This window comes from Nelumbo nucifera, chromosome 1, assembly GCF_055504915.1.
Source record: "Nelumbo nucifera cultivar China Antique chromosome 1, China Antique-T2T, whole genome shotgun sequence".
NCBI lineage: Eukaryota > Viridiplantae > Streptophyta > Magnoliopsida > Proteales > Nelumbonaceae > Nelumbo > Nelumbo nucifera.
In genome coordinates, this window is record NC_142649.1 from 167,311,743 (window position 1) to 167,332,562 (window position 20,820).

Genomic DNA, 20,820 nt, shown 5'->3' on the forward strand with positions numbered 1-20,820 from the left:
CTTAAGCTTGTTATCGTCTAGAAGCTTTGCAAATTGACCGTTTGCCATTTTCTGATAAAACAGCAAAATCATTAGTCCACAACCTTAGTTTGATTCATGTTTACCTACATAGATATGGCTTTTAATCTATGTTCCATTCCCATTTGTTCATCTCTGAGATTTCCCTCCTATCTCAGTGACGGAGACGACGAAATGTCTCTGGAAATGTGGGAAATCACATGGGGTGCGTGAAGCCAACTGTTTCAGCTGCATAACCCCACCACCTTTCTGTGACGGATCATATCCACTCATCAAATGAGTTTCCCTTTGGCCTCTGTCAGACAAGGTTCAGAGCCGTTTTCAGGTAAACCCTTCTGTCAGTGAGTGCACACCCATCATATTCAGGTTACGCCAAGGTACCGTGAGAGAGTTCCCATTTTCTGGTGAAGCCCCTCCCACATCGGTCTATGACGCCCCTATCATCTTATGAAACACTCTAACAGATCCAACAACAAATGGATAGCCCAATTTTATGGTGCGTTTCCTCATTACTGATGGACCCATCATTGTGCTAATGACGGAAGGCCTTTAGAGAGTCCATCATATGGATCTCCCTATCACTTGCATTCATATTTGCTGGAGGGAACAAAATCACGGCCTAGTTCTAATTTAGGTCAAACCAAAGTGGCTCCCACTGACTTTCATAAAGTCAGATTTCTGGTGGGCCTTCATCGGCTAGGGGTTCCGTACGCATCCCTTTTCAAGGTTGTGGGGCCCACCAGGCAAAGAGGGGGTCATCCAATGACCTTCAGGGACACCATGGCAATGATGTGCATTCAGCCATGGTGTGCGCAAGAGCCACTAACGAGTCATCACGGGCCAAGTACTTATGGCCCATGGTCGCAGCACATCAAACATCCAAACATCACATGTAAAGGAGGAATTGATCCAATCAATTAATTGCTGTAAAGCCCATTCAACGGCCCATTTAAAAACCAAGTCATTAACGATTAATGTCCACTAGGTGTATGGGCTGAATCGCAGATAGCAGTTCGGCCCATACAGCTTATCTCACAATAATGGGCTTTTGCAGTTTTAACCCTTTAAAACTGGGCTTTACAGGTGGGCCGAATTAATCCCTGTAATTGAACATCAGATTTGGAACGAAAGTGTGAGACAATTGGACTGAGAACAGCCCCTTTCGAAACCCAGATTCGGTCCAAACAGTTTTGGTCCAATCTAGTCCGAAATGGTCCAAAACTGATTTTCAATTCAAGAATTAATTATTGAATGATCTGAAATTAACAGTTTTGATTTCTAGCAAACACAAAACAATTATGGACTGTTCGCACCACCTGCAAAACAGAGGTTAATCACAAGGGTTGCAGTTTCATAAACTGCAAATCGCAGAAAACGATTTCTCCATCTGCAAATCTCCAGCGCCGCCATCTTCTTCCATCTTCTTTAATCAAGAAAAATAACAGAAATCCTACATTCTTGATCAAATCCTATACATTCAGTCTAAAAATAAAAAAAATTATTTACAGACCGAATTGAATGAAATAAATAAATAGAAAAGAAAAAGGGTGCGCAGACCATCTGCGCTAAAACTGCACTGCGATCTCCAGGTTTGAACAGTCCATTAAATCAAAATAAATAAAGAACAATTCCAAATGAATTTTGGATTTAATAGAAATTAATTTCAGATCAATCGCCCTTAACAAGAAACAGTTTCTTGAAAAAAAGAAAACAATCTGCGCAAATCTTGAAAGAACACCTTCTATCCATCTGCGCAGGGTCAGATCTGATTTTCTTTTGGTTCAAGATTCGAACCTGTGGCTCTGATACCACTGAAAGAATGGTAGGATCCATCTGATGGACGCCATGAAGGTTGCGGAATGGGTGGGGCGAATTTCAAAAATTTCCTACCTTCTCCCAACTGGGAATCATATTCCCTGAATTTAGAATACAATATTCAAGGATCTACTTGAACCCTAATCAAACCAGATCTGTACCAAAAGATAAATGGGAGGATTATACCTGATCCGGAGAAGCAGTATCTCCCAAAGTTGGTGTTCACGCCCAAAGAATGCTCCAAGATCTGTCCCTGCTGAAGATGACACAGCTGTGGATGGAACAGAACCAGCAGGGTGCGTCCTACACACTGGATCCTTCACAAGAATCCCCTGGATGTACTAAACACTGAATTCTTTCAGTCTTTCTTGCAAGACTGATGTCAAGAACTGGTTTCTTGACTTTCTTTTCTGCAAAGATCGAATCTTGCAACAATACAGATGGCGGCGGCAGGAGGAGATCTCCAGAAACGAAAGGGCTGAACTGTTTTCTTTTCTGGAGAGTATGAGATCTAATCTCAAATCGCAGGAACCCTTCTTGCTTACCAAAACCCCTTGGATCGAAAACTGATTTCCCTCTCTTGGTTCATTCGAAAATCTCCTCTCTTTTCTTCTTGATTAAGAAATCTCCTAATTAGGAGTTATCCCAATCCAAATCAGTATTTGGATAGGGGATAATCTTAATCCTTTTCCCAGATAGAGTTAGCTTACTCCTGATCTTATCAGGAGGTTACCAGATTCAAATCTGATTTGAATTTGGTCTCTAAGAGTGGATAAGGCTAAGAGCCCAATCCTTTTTGCTAACTTCAATCTCAAATTCGCCCCATTGATGGGTGATCATATCAGCCCACTTCGAAATGGGCTTTTGGCCCATTAAGTATTCAGTGTTTAATTAGTTTCCAATCTGCTGCCCAGTTGGGCTTCTTTGTATGGCGTGGGACCCAAGCATTGATCTACACACCAGCCACATGGGTTCGGCCCAGCCTTTAATACAAGGCCCAGCCAAATTCACTGAAAATCTCAATGAACCCCTTGAGTCCATCGTATGAACCCTATGGGCCCAACACTTACATTAAGTGGTCCCTGGGCCAAGCCATCTTATAAAAACCCAGGGACTGTGGGCAGGTGCAAGATTAGCCCATCAGGTATTATCCTAAATGGTCTTACACTTAACCTCTCAGCCCTTAATGATCAAGCACTGCCCGACAAGAGAGGACCTCTCCCTCGGCTGCAAGGAACAGTGCCGCTCTCTCCTCTCACATGGATCCCGGGAATTAAAACCATTTGCAAACATTTTGAAACCGTACATATATATGTAAATATATTAATTTTGCAAAAACAAAATTCCAACGATTGAAATCAACTGCCGGCAGTTTGGTTTCCATCAGAGAGAGTGCATTCCCGATCATTACCCTTTGTCCGACAAAGTGGCTGATTCTGTCACTATGACCACCCACTCAGATGAATTCTCAAACTGCCCCAACATACCCAGGTTTTGATCCCCACTAAGGATCTCACTGATTGGCATATCAAAGGCAGCCTGATCCAACACCTAGTGAAGTGTCATAATCGAGTCTAGGGGTCAGGTGTAACTTTCCAGTTTTGCCCATCTATCTCCAAGGTCCAGGGCAAGACTGGAAATCTGGTCCGGTTCAAGGATTCAAGTAATCCCATGCTGTATGTGCCTCGGGTCTTACCCTGATGGCTGAGACGGGCCATCCCAACACTTGGTGGCACACCAGTATCAGCCTTGGCAGGATAAATCTCCCCAGACTTATCCAACGGCTGTGAACATTTAAAACTAACATGAGTCTCTACAAATGTCCAGTTTTAGGGTTTTACACAGAATTAAACCAAACAACATGAATCAAACATGCACTTTATTTATTTCCACTAAATAACAAAAGTACATCAAAATGATTGAAGCTAAGGGCATACAAAACTGTCTAACAAGTTAAACACAAGGTAGACGGAACAATTGAAAGGTACAAAGCAAGATTAGTAGCCATAGGGTACACTCAAGTGTACGGGGTTGACTATGATGAGACTTTTGCTCCAGTAGCTAAGATGAACTCAATTAGGGTTCTCCTGTCATTAGCTGCTAACTTTGACTAGGAATTGCATCAACTGGACATAAAGAATGCTTTTTTGAATGGTGACTTAGAGGAGGAAGTATACATGGTTCAGCCCCCTGGATTCTGTGCCAGGGGAAGTGAAAATAAGGTGTGCAAGCTGAGAAAGTCTCTTTATAGTTTAAAACAATCTCCCAGAGCTTGGTTCAGTAAGTTTCACATGGCAGTTCAGCAAGTGGGCTTCAAACAATGTCAGTCTGATCATACACTCTTTGTGAAGAGATGTCAAGAACAAGTTACTGTATTGATAGTGTATGTGGATGATATCATCATTACAGGAAATTGGAGTTCAGAAATACAAAAATTGAAACAATTCCTTGCATCTAAATTTGAAATGAAAGATTTAGGTCCCCTGAAGTATTTCCATGGAATTGAAGTCACCCGCTCAGAAAATGGTATATTCATTTCTCAAAGGAAATACACCCTTGATCTATTACAGGACACAGGTAAATTAGGTGCAAGGCCAGCAGATACTCCCATGGATGTTGACCACATGTTGGGTGACTGTGATGGTGAACCTCTGAAAGATGTGAAACAGTTCCAAAGGTTAGTGGGAAAGCTGATTTATTTGTCCATGACCCATCCGGACATTGCCTATTCAGTTGGGGTTCTAAGCCAATTCATGCACTCTCCTAAGAAACCACACATGGAGGCAGCAGAGAGAGTTCTTAGATACTTGAAAAAGCATCCCGGAACAGGTCTACTATTCAGTAGACATAATCACCTAAAGGTGGAAGTCTTTACAGATGCTGATTGGGCAGGTGTTGTGGATGACAGAAAGTCCACGAGTGGGTATTGCACATTTGTGGGAGGAAACCTAGCGACCTGGAAAAGCAAGAAACAAAGTGTGGTAGCAAGGTCAAGTGCTGAAGCTGAATATAGAGCTATGGCACATGGGGTGGCTGAAGTCCTTTGGCTATAAAATCTTCTAGGGGAGCTTGGAGTTGTTGTTCATAATCCTATGTCTCTTTACTGTGACAACAAGGCAGCCATAAACATTGCCAGCAACCCTGTCCTACATGAGAGGACCAAGCACATTGAGGTGGACAAACACTTCATAAGGGAAAAATTGGAGAAAAGGGAAATTTGCATCCCTTTTGTCAACTCCAAGGAACAACTCGCTGATGTCCTCACAAAAGGGCTTCCATACTCGCGGCACAATGAGTTATGTGACAAGCTGGGCATGATAGACATATTCAGCCCAACTTGAGGGGGAGTGTTGTGAGGATTATTTAATTGTTATTTTATAGTTGTTGTTAGTGGGTTGTTAGCTTAAGATGCTGTCAGTTAGTTATTTTCTTTCTTTCTTATTAGTTTGTTTCTAGGGAGTGCCGCCAGGGGCATACTTGTAATCTCCTTTCTTTTTATATTAAGTTAATATAAATAATGAACTGGCAGCAACCAGAAGTGGTTTTCTTTTTCTCTCAATCATATCTTCCTCTTCTTCTCTTTCTCTCTCGCGTCTCTCTCTCCATGAATGATTACAGATACTTTTCAGAATTCAGAATTCAGAACAACATTCTCTACATTCAGAGTTTAGAGGAAAGAAAAGTTCACCAATACCAGTATACCTCTTAATGTAATTATTACACTTTCAAATGTCAGACTTCAGAGCAAATGAACTGGCCCTAAGAAATTTTTAGTTCTAGGTTTCTATCAAAACATAATAACCCAATAAAAGTTCCAATTGTTTTTGGAGCACCTAAAACTACCCAGAATGCAAAATTTAAAATCTTGGCCCATCCCAAAAATATATTTGATAGGAATATTTACCTTGATGACAGGCTCATGATAAGCTAAACACTACTTGATTTTCAACCAACAAAGGCAAGTAAAAAGACTGGCTTTTTTCCATTGTGTCTCGCATGGTTGAACAGATTTAGTGCAAGGAATGCGTACTCACCTGGTTTAATATCTCTGTGGGTGATATTTCGATCATGACAGGATTTAAGTGCCATCAACTGAAGACAAGGTAAAAAAGATTTGTAATTGAGTCTGAGAATAAGCTTTCAGAAAAAAAAAAGAAATACAAGGAATAAAAATGAAAATATTTAGAAATAATAAAAGATCTAAAATATAAAAAACCTAGAAAAGGTCATATATGAACAACACGACATATATAAAGATCCAAATGTGTTTCTGCTTCACTTATATTAATTTATTCTCTTAGACACAATAATGAGCACCTTCCTGTTATTTAATATGATGGTTTTAATTCCAGTTACAGTGGTCATAATTATAATTTTTATGCTCTTCTTTCCTCCAACTTACATAAGTATACCTCAATGTTCAAAATATCGATATGCACGATACGCCAGTAGAGGTGTATCGGGCAGTATTGGTATATTTTTTTTTATTTTTTTAGTTTTTTTTCAAATCTAGTTCAGAGGGGCTAGTTTAAGGTCCGTTCACCTCCTGAACCGGTCGAAAGCCCAATACACCCTAAGTAGGGGTGTATCGGGAAGCTCCCGATACGATATGTACCAGCCGATACATATCGATACTTTGAACCTTGGTATACCTTATTGTGATTTTATTTCTAATGATAAAGAAATGCCATCACACAATGATGGTTTCTGCTATTCGAGGTGTTGAGATGGGTTGACAGGGTATGGACCTAACCTCCAGTGTTTTTTAACGAAGTGGCAACTCTCATCTCAAACCTGTGTTCACACAACGGTACAGGCCTAACCCTCCCCCCCCCCCCAGCAGAGGTCACAGATCAAATATGGACCTTTGACAATCCAGATCTATAGGCAAAGGGTTAAAAAAAGGCCACCAGCATATTAATAAGATCTCCTTTCCATAAATTGGCAGAGACTTCATCAAAAGTCCATTCAAAGGCCTCCACTAAAGATGGGGCAAAATCAACAGCCTGAGTCTCAGACAACAACATCATAAAAAGGCTACTACTTGATGTTGATCCCAGCTATCTAGGGTTCTTGAGATGGGTGGACTGTATATATAACTAACCTTTGGCATTTATTTTCACAAAGTGGCTGCTCTCAGACTTGAACCCACATTCTTATGCTTATCAGCCCAAGATTTTACCTTTATGCAAAGCAATGACCCTAAGACAATGGCATCATCTCAACAAGATATTGGAGATGGAAATTTGCAGAAATACCTACTACTACACTGTATTAGTACAGATGTTTAGAGGGCTTATAACAAATGATGGCAAATTTCCATTTACCAAACAGACTAGGATTTGCATTTTAACCAAGATGAAAGGACAATATAGACGTTAAGTTGGCACTGTCTACCAAGGGATACCCTTTTAATAGGATTGAGAGAACATAAGCATGGTTTGAAGAAGACCTTTCCAGATCAGCCACACCATCCAATTATCCAAATAGAGATAAAACCCAAATCCACTCCTTATGCCTCCATTTATAATCAAGGCAGCTACCCAAAAGAATAGTTCTTTGGTGTTATGACCAAAGAAAGAAGACTGAATGAAGAGTTTTGTCTTGCCCAATCAGTATAGTCCAGATTTGGAAACTGAAAGTCCTTCCAAGTCTCACCAGAAGATTAGAGAAGATAATAGAGAGAGGAGAAGAGACCCACGAGCCCCAAATCTTCTGTTAAACCTACTCTGTTACCATGAAATCGGAATGGGAGAAGAATAAAAGAGAGAATAGAGAAAGAGACATGTTTGAGGAATCCCAAATGGGTAGCATATACAACAGATCCTTAACCTTGTGCTCTAATATCAATTAAGTCAAAGACCCCCTGGCATGCGGCAATAGGTTTCAGTCACAACTCACAAGTAGTAACAAGCAAATAAAGAAGAGAAAACAGAAGAACTATGGTAGAAACAGAAAATGACTCTTTATTCACTCCTTAGCAGAATATAGATATATATATATATATATAGAGAGAGAGAGAGAGAATAGAAAACTCTTTTGTCTTTACGAGAACCAAACCAAAAATAGTATCTTTCAACTTGTACTTGGACTCTTAACTCTCATATTCAAACTATTAAAAAAGAGAAATTTCCTATCCAAACTAGGATGCATTTATAATTCTAGCAGTTCTAGTGTTCTACTAAAACTAAATTAAAAAAAAAAACAGGAATTATGAAAGATTGTATATCATGGTTTTACTATAAATAGTAATCACAAAAAAGTACTATAAATAGAAATTGTGGGGATTAATGTAAACAAGTCATAAAGCTATTATAAATAGTAAATTTCTAGATGATTGAAACTTAACTCTCTAATGACCAAATCAACCAAAACTTGACAATCATAGTCACTTCTTTTCTGGTCAACAGTGAACTACTGCACTGTGCAGGTCTGCCATTTGAATCTTTTCTTCAATTTCTTTGCTTCCATGTTTGCTTCAGAGAGAGAGAGAGAGAGAGAGTACCACAGGAATAAGAAATTTCAATGGCCAAAGTTCAAACTACATTTAAAAAAAATCCTACAACACAGCACTAAAACAGATTAAGAAAATTACAATGATTATAATTTGATAATTCCCATTTTGTTACTCTCTATATTACAAGGTATATGAACATGGTTGTTCACCAAGTACTCCCTACTCCCTGAGTAAATTAAGTCCACTTATTCATGTAATAGAGCACAAGAACTAGCCATGCACAAGATATACATGCTTGGAATTACATGTATGACGATACATCATAATTCTTCTTGGCAATAAATCCGATTGAAAAATGAGGAAGAAGAGAGAAGAGAAGAAGAAAGAAAGAAAGAAGAAAAGGTTTGGAGCAATGGAACAGTACTGGCGGCGCCAGATTATATTATATTATATAGGGCGACAAAAATAAGAAGGGAAAAGACACATGTGACCCTGCTGTAAGTGAAGTACAATAACAGAAAATAAAAAAGCTTTAACTAGCCAAACAGACCCTAACACGAATAACTAAATTATTTCAACACTCCCCCTCAAGTTGGAGCATAGATGTCAATCATGTCCAACTTGTCACACAAATCATTGTGCTGCACATGATGAAGACCTTTGGTGAAGATATTTGCAAATTGTTCTTCTGAGCTGACATATGGATTACACACTTCTCCATTTACAAGTTTCTGCTTGTCCACTTCAATGTGTTTCGTCCTATCATGCAGGACTGGATTAGTAGCAATATTTGATGGCAGCTTTATTGTCACAGTAGAGTGACATAGGGCTGCTCACTGCAAAACCCAGTTCACCTAACAAATTTCTTATCCACATGATTTCAGCAACCCCATGAGACATCGCTCTATATTCTACTTCAGAGCTAGATCTAGCCACCACACTTTGTTTTTTACTTCTCCATATGACCAGGTTTCCTCCTACAAAGGCACAATACCCACTGGTAGACTTTCGGTCATCAACTACCCCTGCTCAATCAGCATCAGTATATACTTCCACCTTTAAGTGTCCATGTTTCTGGAACAACAAACCAGCTCCAAGAAACTTCTTGAGGTATCTAAGGATCCTCTCTGCAGCTTCAAAGTGAGTTGTCCTAGGATTGTGCATGAATTGACTAAGGACACCCACTGCATAAGCAATATCAGGCCTGGTCATAGACAAATACAAGAGTCTCCCTACAAGTCTCTGGAATTTCTTCACATCTTTCAAAAACTCTCCCTGACTGTCTCCCAGCTGATGATTAGATTCAATTGGTGAGTTAATTGGTTTTACCCCCAACTTGCATGTATCTTCTAGTAGATCTAGTACATATTTCTGTTGGGAAATAAAGATGCCCTTGTGAGAGCAGGCAACTTCAATTCCAAGGAAATAACGTAAGGGGCCTAGATCTTTCACCTCAAATTGAGTGGCTAAGAATTTTTTTAATCTCTGTATTTCAGCCTCCCAATCTCCTGTGATCACTATGTCATCCACATACACAATTAGAGTTGCAGTTTTCCCTTCACCTTTTTTTACAAATAGAGTGTGATATGACTGGCATTGTTTGAACCCCATCTATTGAACTGCTAAGTGGAACTTACTAAACCAGGCCCGAGGTGATTGTTTCAACCCATATAAAGATTTTTTTAACCTGCACACTTTTTGTTCACTGCCTTTGGCACAAAAACCTTGAGATTGGGTCATGTACACTTCCTCTTCCAAGTCACCATTCAAGAAAGCATTTTTGATGTCCAATTGGTGAAGTTCCCAATCAATATTTGCTACCAATGAAAGAAGAATCCTGATAGAGTTCATCTTGGCTACTGGAGCAAAAGTCTCTACATAGTCCACTCCATATACTTGTATAAAACCTCTTGCTACTAGTCTAGCCTTGTACCTTTCAATAGTTCCATCAGCCTTGTGTTTCACTGTGAACACCCACTTGCAACCCACTAGTTCCTTCCCTTCAGGAAGATCCACCAACTCCCAAGTGCCACTTTTGTGTAATGCATCAATTTCTTCCTATATTGCATCTGTCCATTCAGGTTTGGATAAAGCTTTTGCCACATTCTTAGGAACGGGAACACTGTCCACAGAAGAGAGGAATGCACAGAATGAAGGTGAAATGTGATCATAGGACACAAAGTTAGAGATAGAATGATTAGTGGTACAAGATCTAACACCCTTTCTCTTAGCAATAGAAACATCAAGATCATTAATGACAGGGGAATCAATACTGAGAGGAACAAGCATATCAATAGGAGCAATTGTACCTGGCTGATGAGAAGGATCTGCCTTTGTCGAATCCGATGGTGTTGGTTGCATAGTGTCAGGTTCCACGGCTCTTGAACTCTGCTGGCTTTTATGGTGAAGATGAAAGACACGGAATGGAGGAGGATCGAGTAGAGGAGGTAGTTGAGTTTGAGCCGCCTGTTTCTCCTCAACCCTACTCTCCCCTTGAGGAGAAACCGAGAAGAAATGTTGATTCTCAAAGAAGGATACATCGATGGAGACATAATACTTGCGAGAGGTAGGATCATAGCAACGATACCCCTTTTGAGATAAAAGGTAACCAAGGAAAACACAAGGAATAGCTCGAGGATCAAGCTTACCTCGAGTAGGGGACAAGTTATGGACAAAGCAACGTCACCCAAAAAGACACATCGGAATGGTGGACAACGGAGCTGTAGGAAACAGAAGCTGATGTGGGGCCTTATACTCTAGTAACCAAGATGGCATACGGTTGATGATGTATGTAACACACAAAACTGCATCCATCCAAAAACGTTTTGGCACATTCGTATGAACTAATAAGCCACGAGCTACTTCGAGAAGGTGACGGTTCTTTCGTTCAGCAACACCGTTTTGTTGGGGTATCCTGGCACAAAAGCTTCGTTGAAGTGACCCACTCGAAGCAAAAAACTCCGTGAGATCACTATGGAAGTATTCCTTCGCATCGTCCGACTGGAAGATATGGACTTCAATTTGGAACTGAGTGAACACCATGCGTTGAAAGTTTCACAAATTTTGGCACTTCATCTCTAGATCGCATAAGGTAAACCCAAGTGTATCTAGAGTAATCATCAATCAAGGTAATGAAGTACTTATATCTAGCCTCAATAGGTAGAGTAACAGGGCCCCAAACATCAGAATAAACAATATGAAATGGAAATTCAGATCTTTTATTTCTCAAAGGAAAAGAACTTCTACAATGTTTACTCAATTGACATGTCTAACACTGTAACTGACTCACTGACAATGACTCAAACAACTTTTGGAACATAACTTTTAATGACTCAAAGGAAAGATGACCAAGGCGACTGTGCCATAAATAGGCTTAACTCTCACTGGACGAACTCATGGACTCTGTAGCCACAAGACCAGCTTTATTCTCCAACACGTGGAGACCATCCACCATGCTTCCTCTACCAATCGCCTTCCCCGAGGCCAAATCCTGAGACACACATGAAGACGGAAAGAAAGTGACTGAACAGTTCAAGGAGTGAGTAATACCACTAATGGAAATCAAATTTATAGGTAATTTCGAAACATGCAGTACATTAGAAAGGGTAAGGCCGAGTGGAGAGGTATAGTGCCTTGGCCAGCTATGGTAGAGAAAAAACCATCAGCTAGTCTCACCTTATCTCTCCCAGAGAAGGTTATATGTCTGAAATAAATTTGACTTACCGGTCATGTGGTTTGAGGCTCCAGAGTCAATAACCCAAGGAGAATCAATGGCATGAGATGACACATGGAAGGCAGTGGCAGCGTTACCTGATGTAGACGCGAAAGAGGTAGAGGGAGTAGGACCAGAATCCATCTGGCGGAGAGTCCTATCAAACAATTCCAAATGGTCACGAAAGGAGTTGATAATTTCTTCCTTAGGGTCAGAACTGGGATGCCTCTCCTGAGTTACCAATGGACTAGTCTCTTGAGATGCCATACTAGCTGAGTTATACTTTTTCTGATTCTGCTGATTTGGTTTCTTGCCCTGATCAAGTGTTGACTTCTTACCCAAATCCTGTGCCCATTTAGGTTTTCCATTGAGATCCCAACATGTATCTCTGGTGTGTCTTGTCTGCTGGCAGTGAATGCACCAAAGTCTACTCTTATCATCTGTTCTCTTCTAAGAATCACCTTTCTTAAAAGCACCTCCGACATTTGTATCTGAATTTCCCCGGACAGCTAGGGCAACTGATTCCCCCTCTGCACAATTCATCACACTTCTTCTACTCTCTTCTAACTGCACTAAGGCATACACCTCCTGAACTGATGGCAAGTCTTTACTACCCAAGATCTGCACCCTAATGGACTCATATGAAGGATTCAGCCCTAGGAGGAAGGTAAAGACCCGTTGTTGAGATACAAGTGACTTATATGCCTTTGCATCTTCATCACACTTCCAATTTACATTCTGGTAGTGATCAAGTTCTTTCCATATCGATGTCAAATCAGAATAGTACATCGAGAGACTCTTCTCCCCCTGCTTGCAAGTAGAGGATTCAGCTTGCAATTGGTATATCTTGGCATAGTGTCTCTACTCTGAATAGGTGGACTTTGCTTGTCCCCATATCTCACAAGCAATTTCAGCCCACATAAATGTCTTCCTTACCTGTGGCAGCATGGAAACCAAGAGCCATGACATCACCATACTATTCTCTTGGTTCCACCTATCATATTCAGCAATTCCGTTCTTCAGTTCCTTCACTCTCCCATTGATGTATCCTATATTCCCCCTAGCAGTGATGTAGAGTTTTATTCCCCTAGACCACTCAAGGCAGTTCAGACCATCAAAGGGAATAACAGCCATGGGGAAATTCATATCCATTCCCCCACTCACTCCATTGTGGCTCCCTGAAATCTCTGAAGTAGCAGAATTCTCAGACGACATGGTAAATACAGAGTTTTTTTATCTAAACTCTCAACTTAGGATCCCTCCTTATATCGACAAAAAACTCCACACACAACAATTCAGTTCTGGACTTGATCTGAGCACAAAAAAACAGCACCAATTTCCAAAGAAGAACTATGACGAGACTGATTTTCAGATCTGCATGAAGAACAGTCCCAGCCTATTGGTTTTCCAGTAAGTTCCACAGCATTAATCAATAAGAGAGATCCTAACACACATGAAATCAGACTAACGAGCAGAGAAAACAGGTCATCTGTGACCTACAATCACCTTTTCACAGGTACACGATCACATGATCCAACAAATAAAAGAGGTATAACCCTCACAAAAGTCTGCCGACATTCAGTGGTTTGGATTCATTTGTTCTCCACTTGGTACACAACCAAGGAAAGAAATAAAAGAAAAAACAACTTTAGGGTTGTACCAGTCGCGGATCTGATTTGATCAGCCCAGATTCAATCCTCAGTTCCACCCAGATTCAGCAACTCGAAGAGAAAATTTGGTCGCCCAGATTCAACAGCCTTGCTCTGATACCGTCTTGGCAATAAATTCGATTGAAAAATGAGGAAGAAGAGAAGAGAAAGGAAGAAGAAAGAAGAGAAGAAGAAAAGGTTTGGAGCAATGGAACAGTACTGGCGGCGCCAGCTTCTATTATATTATATAGGGCGACAGAAATAAGAAGGGAAAAGACACATGTGCCCCTGCTGTAAGTGAAGTACAATAACAGAAAATAAAATAAAAAGCTTTAACTAGCCAAACAGACCCTAACACAAATAACAAAATTATTTCAACAATTCTTTTAGATATTAAAACAATTAAGCATACACCATAAATTTTGAGAAGGCCAACAATGCCTAAGGTACCACTAGTACAAAACAACCAAAAAATAATAATGGATACTTCTGATGAAGACTTACCAACTGCCATATAAGACTGCGCATTTCCTCTTTTCCAGCTTCAGTTGTCCTCAGCCAACGCCACCATGTAGATGGATGAAGCACCTGTATATTTTTAACTCGTTCACCCCTTCTCTCATTAGCTATATTTTCTGAATCTTCAGTAGTATATATCAACTTTGACAAGGATACACCTTCATTTCTGAATACAAGCCATATTTCCTTTGATGGAGATTCAAAGTACTCTACATATCTAGCAATATGTTTTAATCCTTCTTCAGGGTCACCTCTTGACATTCTAAACTTATCGGTGATTCTCTTGCCAGGATTCAATCCATATTGTATCTCATCAAAAAATGACCTGTTCTTTCTGAATAAACTGTAGGGATCATGTTTTGGTACTTTTGAAAAGGAATTTAGTAATCCTGATGACAACACTCCTCCAAGAGAAAAAGAGGCACTTAAGAAAATTTCCCCAAAATACTTCTCTCTTAACCCACTTAAGTATACATTGGCTCCTCTCTCCACCTATTTTCAGAAATCAATATTGGAATATTCATGAATCGTAAGCTTGATTAGAATGAAAAAAGTGTTACAATAAAAAGCTTTCATGTAATATTGAATAAAAAAAATCAATACGTACTTGTCATGAAGAGCAACATAGTCCAGTTGGAAAGAATTGGTGCCAAACATAACCAAAACAGAGAAGGAAGAAGGAATATACAGAGAAAAACATATTGTTGGAATGACAAAAACCAAAGAATCCAGGCGCCTCAGAAGCATCAACACCTCCAACATGTGCCTGAGGGCATTGTGAGGGTGCCTCACCTGGAGGCACGCCTCCGGGCATATGCCTCCCATGCCTTTTAAAGCATTGCTCCAGGTGCACCCCTCCATTTTTCCCATCCTGCTTTCTATGGACGAAGGACAATATCTTCCTCTATATCTACCCTGATATGGATTATCAAAAGGCAACAGAAGAGGTTACACCGAGTTACCTCTGTTGAGCTATAGGTTCTCAAATGTTGTAAGGGTATTTTAGTCATTGTCTCTGTATGAGTTACATTTTTATATTTCTCTATCAGGGGCAATGATGTAATTGTGCACTTATATTCATAATGAATAAAAGTTAGAGAGGAGAAGTTTAGGGTCTCATTTGAACCACCCTCCTTCCCTCTTTCTCACATTTCCTTCTTCCTTCTTCTCCTTCACTAAAACCCTAAAACCTAAATCTCTCCTCTTTTTTTCCTTGTTCACAACCAACTTGCTATCAGAGCGAAGTTAGAACAAAGTTGAGAATGAATTGTGCATTCTAGATGGCCTGCTGACGTCTTCTGTATGGCCTGATGACATCAGCAGCCTAACAGCTCGTCTGGTGAACGTACCAGAGGATGGAGCATGATTTATAGTCTTCTGGTATAGGTTCTTCCCATAGTTATCAGAAGGTTAGGATTTTTTATGAATTTATTTTGGAAAAATTGTGAAAAATCAGAATCAACTGTGGACAGCTCTGCTTTCTGTTTGTAGTGGAGTTTTTTGATGCAGTTACTCTTGTGAATTGGAAAAGCATTGTAGAACATCATATCCTTTGAGTAATACTAAAAGTTTTGCGAAAGGAGGAAAGTGGGTTTTGGTACTATGCTAATGAAAAAAGGAAGTTTTAAATGACTGACCCAGGGTATGGAAATAAAATAGCAATGGGTGAAGAGAAGTGCTAATTCTTTTGCTGATACACTTGCTAAGCAAGGGGTGGGAAGATTTGGAATGTTTTGGGCATTGCTGTAGTCCTGAATAGTTTCTTTGGGGAGGGTTAAGAGAGTTTACCTCTCCCCTTGATTCTTGTATCATCTTGTATCTTTTCAATGTTCATTAATAAAATTGTGTTCTGTTATTGATAAAAAAATACTAAAAGTTCTGCACCTTTTGCTATTATTCATACTGATGTTTGGGGACCCATATCTACTACTCTCTTTGGTTATTGTTACTTTGTAAGCTTTGTTAATGACTATTCTCATTGTACTTGGGTGCACCTAATGAAATCAAAAGATGAGGTTTATACAATCTTTCAAAGTTTTCATACAATGGTTTGCACTCATTTTGAATGACCTCTTAAAGGTTCTTCGCTCAGACAATGAGGGTGGATACCATAGTTGTCAAGGCATTGCCTAGGCAACTAGGAACCCTTGGCTGGGCGCCTCACCCAAACGCATTGACTTTAAGCAACTAGGCGCCCGCATAAGTGACAAAAATGACAAGGTGGGCACCTTTTATAATATCATTTATATTGCTGTATCTTATTAATGTATGTGTTAATATCATTTATAATAAAGTTCTTTTTTTCTATTCTCTCTCTCTAATTAAATAAAACAGAAACTCCATCCTTGTTTTTTTTTCTATTTTACTTTCCATCTTGAATATTTATCATATAAAGTTTGTTAGAGTGAGCCAAAAAGGGGTAGTTTAGTAATCTCATGTCAGTTAAGTACTTTGCTTATGTGGCTGTTTTATTAGAGTACTCTGCCCCACACTTAAGTGACGGCAGTTTAGTCCATGTAAGTGTAATTAGAACCTAATAAACATAAGGGGGTCGACTGAATGGGTGACTAATCAGTTTCGACTAAACCCTCCTATTCTCTCTTTCTCTTGTCTTCTTCCTCATCTTCTTCTTCCTTCTTCACTTGTTCGGATTACTGTAGCTGCTCCAAAACATGGTATCAGAGCGAGGTTTCTGACCTGCTTCCGCTTGCAAAGCATCTCAGCTGTGCTCATGACACCCTCTTCTTCGATTCTGGTTAGTTAATGGAGAGAGCTGGTTCGCCCTAGGTCTGAGACATCACAGCTCGTTGCTCCCTGCTGCGCACAGTTTTCTTCATCAAGGAAGGTGATTTCAGCAGTGAATGGTTGGCTGATACTCTCAAAGGAAGGTTGGTTATTTAGTCTTTTTGTGTTGCTGGTATTTCAGGGTAGGAACCCTTCAAGAATCAGTTAGTACTGATTAGAACCTAGAGAACTAGGTTCATTGTTGCCCTAAGAAAGGCTGTGTGTGCAGTAGCCGAATGGTGTAGGGCTGCTGTGAGTTGTTGAGTGGTGTTAGGGCTGCTGTAGGTGGCCGAGTGGTGTAAGGTGGAATGCAGTGACCTTGCCAAGCTCCTTGTGGTCGTGTAATGCCCTCTTAAGTGTGTTAAACAAATCTGAACTGGGTGTAGCAGTTTGACTATGTCATGGTGCTTGTGATGCACAATTTTTTTTATTGAGTGGTTGTAAGAGGGCCTACTGTTGTGTTGTGGTGCTTGTGATGCTTATGTGGGTCGTAGGTGTGTGAAGTCAGCAGTAGTGTGAAGAAGAACAAGTATGTGCTCCCACTGTTGTGTTTAGGGGCTGCAATAGCTGAAGTATCAAACTGTGAACAACATCAATCAGCTTGTAGCTGAGAGGTAAGGTTAGTGTTAGAATGTTAGAGTTATGTTCGGCTGATAAGAGTTCTTATTAGCCCATTCTTATGTTTAACTTATCTTGTAACTGGGCTTGTGTTAATGGGCCTAATCCTGTTTAATGATTTAAGTCATCTGGGTGTCCCATCACTAATCAGGGGCATCCCAATAATTTCTTGTACCTTGTACTATATTCATCTATAAATAAAGAACTGGTCGACTGGCTAGTACAGTTCGACATTCTCTTCTTTTTTGTCATTCTCTTTTCTTCCTTGCTACTTCGAGTATAGCACTTCAGATTACATGGTATCAGAGCATTAGCTCCTTCCTGGTTTCAGCAGGCGCACTCTCTTCTCTTGCTGTCTTTTCATCTTCTCTCTTCCTTTTCTGGGTTGCTGCAGTGAAGACCTAGGAGTGTAAGAGAGTAAAGCAAGTTCGAACCTAGGGTTTCTCTTGGTTGTAGGACTCAAGAGAAGTAAGACCCAGAAGTAGATGTCCTACTAGATTATCTCCAGCAAATAGTAGCTATTGGGCTACTAAGAGAGGTCTGTATAGGACAGACCTAGTTGAGGACTGATTTCAGCAGTCCTACCACTAGCCGAAAGAGGGAGAGCTTCCTCTACAGTTGCAGCTTCGTGCTCCAGCAAGACTTGCGCAGAACAAGTGGTAAAGACTTAGCCTTCTCTACAGTTGCAGCTTCGTGCCCCAGCAAGACTTGGGCAGAACTGTGGTAACTTCAGTTACAGATTCTCTTCAGGTCGGTTATCAGCCCTAACTGAAGTAACTTCAGTTACTAGCACTGTGAACTGGTTCAGTTACAGCCCTGTACTTGCTACTTCGGCCAGTCCTAAACAGCACTGCACAGTACCCGAACTGTGAACACTTCTACCAGCACGGTGAACACTGTGACCACTTCGGCCAGTCCTAAACAGAATCACCTACAGCACTGTGAACAACTCTTGGACTGAAGTCAAGATGTCCTCACTATCCTGTTACAAGGTCCTCAAACCTGGAAAACCCTAATCTGCACAGCTTGCAGATTACAAGTGTGCTGCTAGATGAGTATAACTTCAGAGAGTGGTCTGTCTCAGCAATGCTGTTCATTACCTCTCGTGACCTCACAGGCTATTTGGATGGAGACAAGAAACAACCAGAAATTGGCAGTCCTGAATACACCGTGTGGCGTAAGGAAAATGCCACAGTCATGTCTTGGTTGCTGGCCTCTATGACTCCTAGGGTGGCCAGAACTGTTCATCACTTCCCCACAGCTGCTAAAATTTGGGAGAAAGTATCTAAGACATATGGCCAGAAAAAGAACAATGCTAGAATTTACAGGCTGAACCAAGACATTGCAGCCCTAAGGCAAGGAGACATGTCTGTGGCAACCTACTTTGCAACACTGGAAGGCCTCTGGGAAGAGCTTGACCACCATTTGATTTTGGATTGGGAAAATGCTAATGATAAGGGGAGGCATGATAAGCAGATTGAGGAGGGCAGAGCCTTCAAGTTTCTGGCGGGTCTTGACCCTGTATATGAAGGTATAAGGTCACAGATTCTAGGGAGAGATGAATTACCTAAGCTTCACCATGTCTACTACCTGGTGAGGAATGAAGAAGTAAGGAGAAAGGAGATGCAAGTTGACTCCCAGACACAGTCAACAGAACAACCTGGAGAACATTCAGCCTTAGTCTCCACTAAGGGGAATAGATTTTCAGACAAGAAGTCCCTCAAGTGTACACATTGTGGTGGTGAGAAACACACAAAGGAGAAATGTTGGGTCCTGTACCCTCATCTGAAGCCAGCTGCTCTGAGAAAGGACAAAAGGCAACAGAAGGGCCACACAGCAAGTGGGAATCTTGCCACCAACAACAGTAGTGACAACTCACAGAGTATTCAGACAGTGTCATCTTCCACCGCAAGGCAGGCTGCCGACTCCTCTGGACCAAGTACTTTGGGCTTCACAGCTAGTGAGGTAGAGGTTCTCACTAGTGGGCATTAGCCCGTCTGAAGAACAATTCTTTAGCTTCCACCTCTCTTGCCAAATCAGGTACAGCCTCTGCATTTAGTGCATCTAGTTCCATTAATTCTACCTCTTGGGTGATTGATTCCGGAGCCACTGACCATATGACACATATGTCCTCCTTATTCTCCACATATCATTTGTTGTCTGGCCAGGATAAAATGAGAGTAGCTGATGGGTCCCTCTCCACCATCTCTGGAAAGGGGGTGGTTGACCTAAGCAAGGATCTCTCTCTTAAATCAGTCCTACATATTCCTAGTTTTACCTCAAATCTGTTGTCTGTTTCAAAGCTTACAAAAAACTTGAACTGCAGTATAACTTTCTTTCCTTCTCATTGTCTTCCAGGACAGATTGACGAGGAGAACGATTGGGAGTGGTCATGAGTATGGGGGCCTCTACTACTTTGATGAAGATGTCAGCTCAGCCATGCAAGCTTCTACTACTAGTCCGGAGAGTGTGGAGTCAATAGCTAGGCTGCACTCGTGGCATGCTAGGCTAGGTCATTTGTCCTTTTCTTCCTTAGCAATGTTGTTTCCCGAATTATGTAAGGGCATTTCGAGTCAGAGTTTAATTTGTGATGTGTGTCAAATGTCAAAACAATGTAGATCAATGTATCCAATTTCTAGTAATGAAATTCAAGCCCCTTTTGACTTGGTTCATTCTGATGTTTGGGGTCCTTCACCCATTGTTTCCATTGATGGCTTCCGTTACTTCATCAGTTTTATTGACCATTATTCTCGGTGCACTTGGATTTATCTGTTGAAAGGACGTGAAGAAGTTCCCCGGATAACTATGATGTTTTGCAAGATGGTTGAAACACAATTTGATAAAAAGATCAAGCAATTCCGTTCAGACAATGCAGCTGAATACTTTGAAAGATCCCTGAACTCATTCATGGAAGATGCAGGCATGTTACATCAATCATTGTGTGCTTACACCCCTCAGCAAAATGGGGTCGCTGAGCGCAAGAACAGACATCTATTGGAGACAGCTCGAGCCCTTCTTTTCCAGCACAATGTGCCCAAGCAATATTGGTCTCAAGCTGTTCTCACTGCATCATACCTGATAAATCGGATGCCATCTAAGGTACTGGGTATGAAGACCCCTTTCTCTGTTTTGTGTCCCACTCTTCCAGAAATTCCTCTTCCCCCGCGGGTTTTTGGTTGTACATGCTTCATACAAGTGAAAGATCCAAAGAAGACCAAGCTGGATCCTAAGGCTACAAAGGGAATATT

The 20,820-nt window shown here is 40.8% G+C and overlaps 1 protein-coding gene across 1 annotated transcript in view; it reads right to left on the bottom strand.

Annotated features, from left to right (window-relative positions):
* Positions 1–20,820, bottom strand: part of LOC104596679 (uncharacterized) — a 193,226-nt gene that overhangs the window by 94,009 nt on the left and 78,397 nt on the right. Inside the window, 2 exon segments of the mRNA XM_088895128.1 lie at positions 5,868–5,925; positions 14,156–14,662. Coding sequence (XP_088751254.1) covers positions 5,868–5,925; positions 14,156–14,662 — 565 coding nt within the window.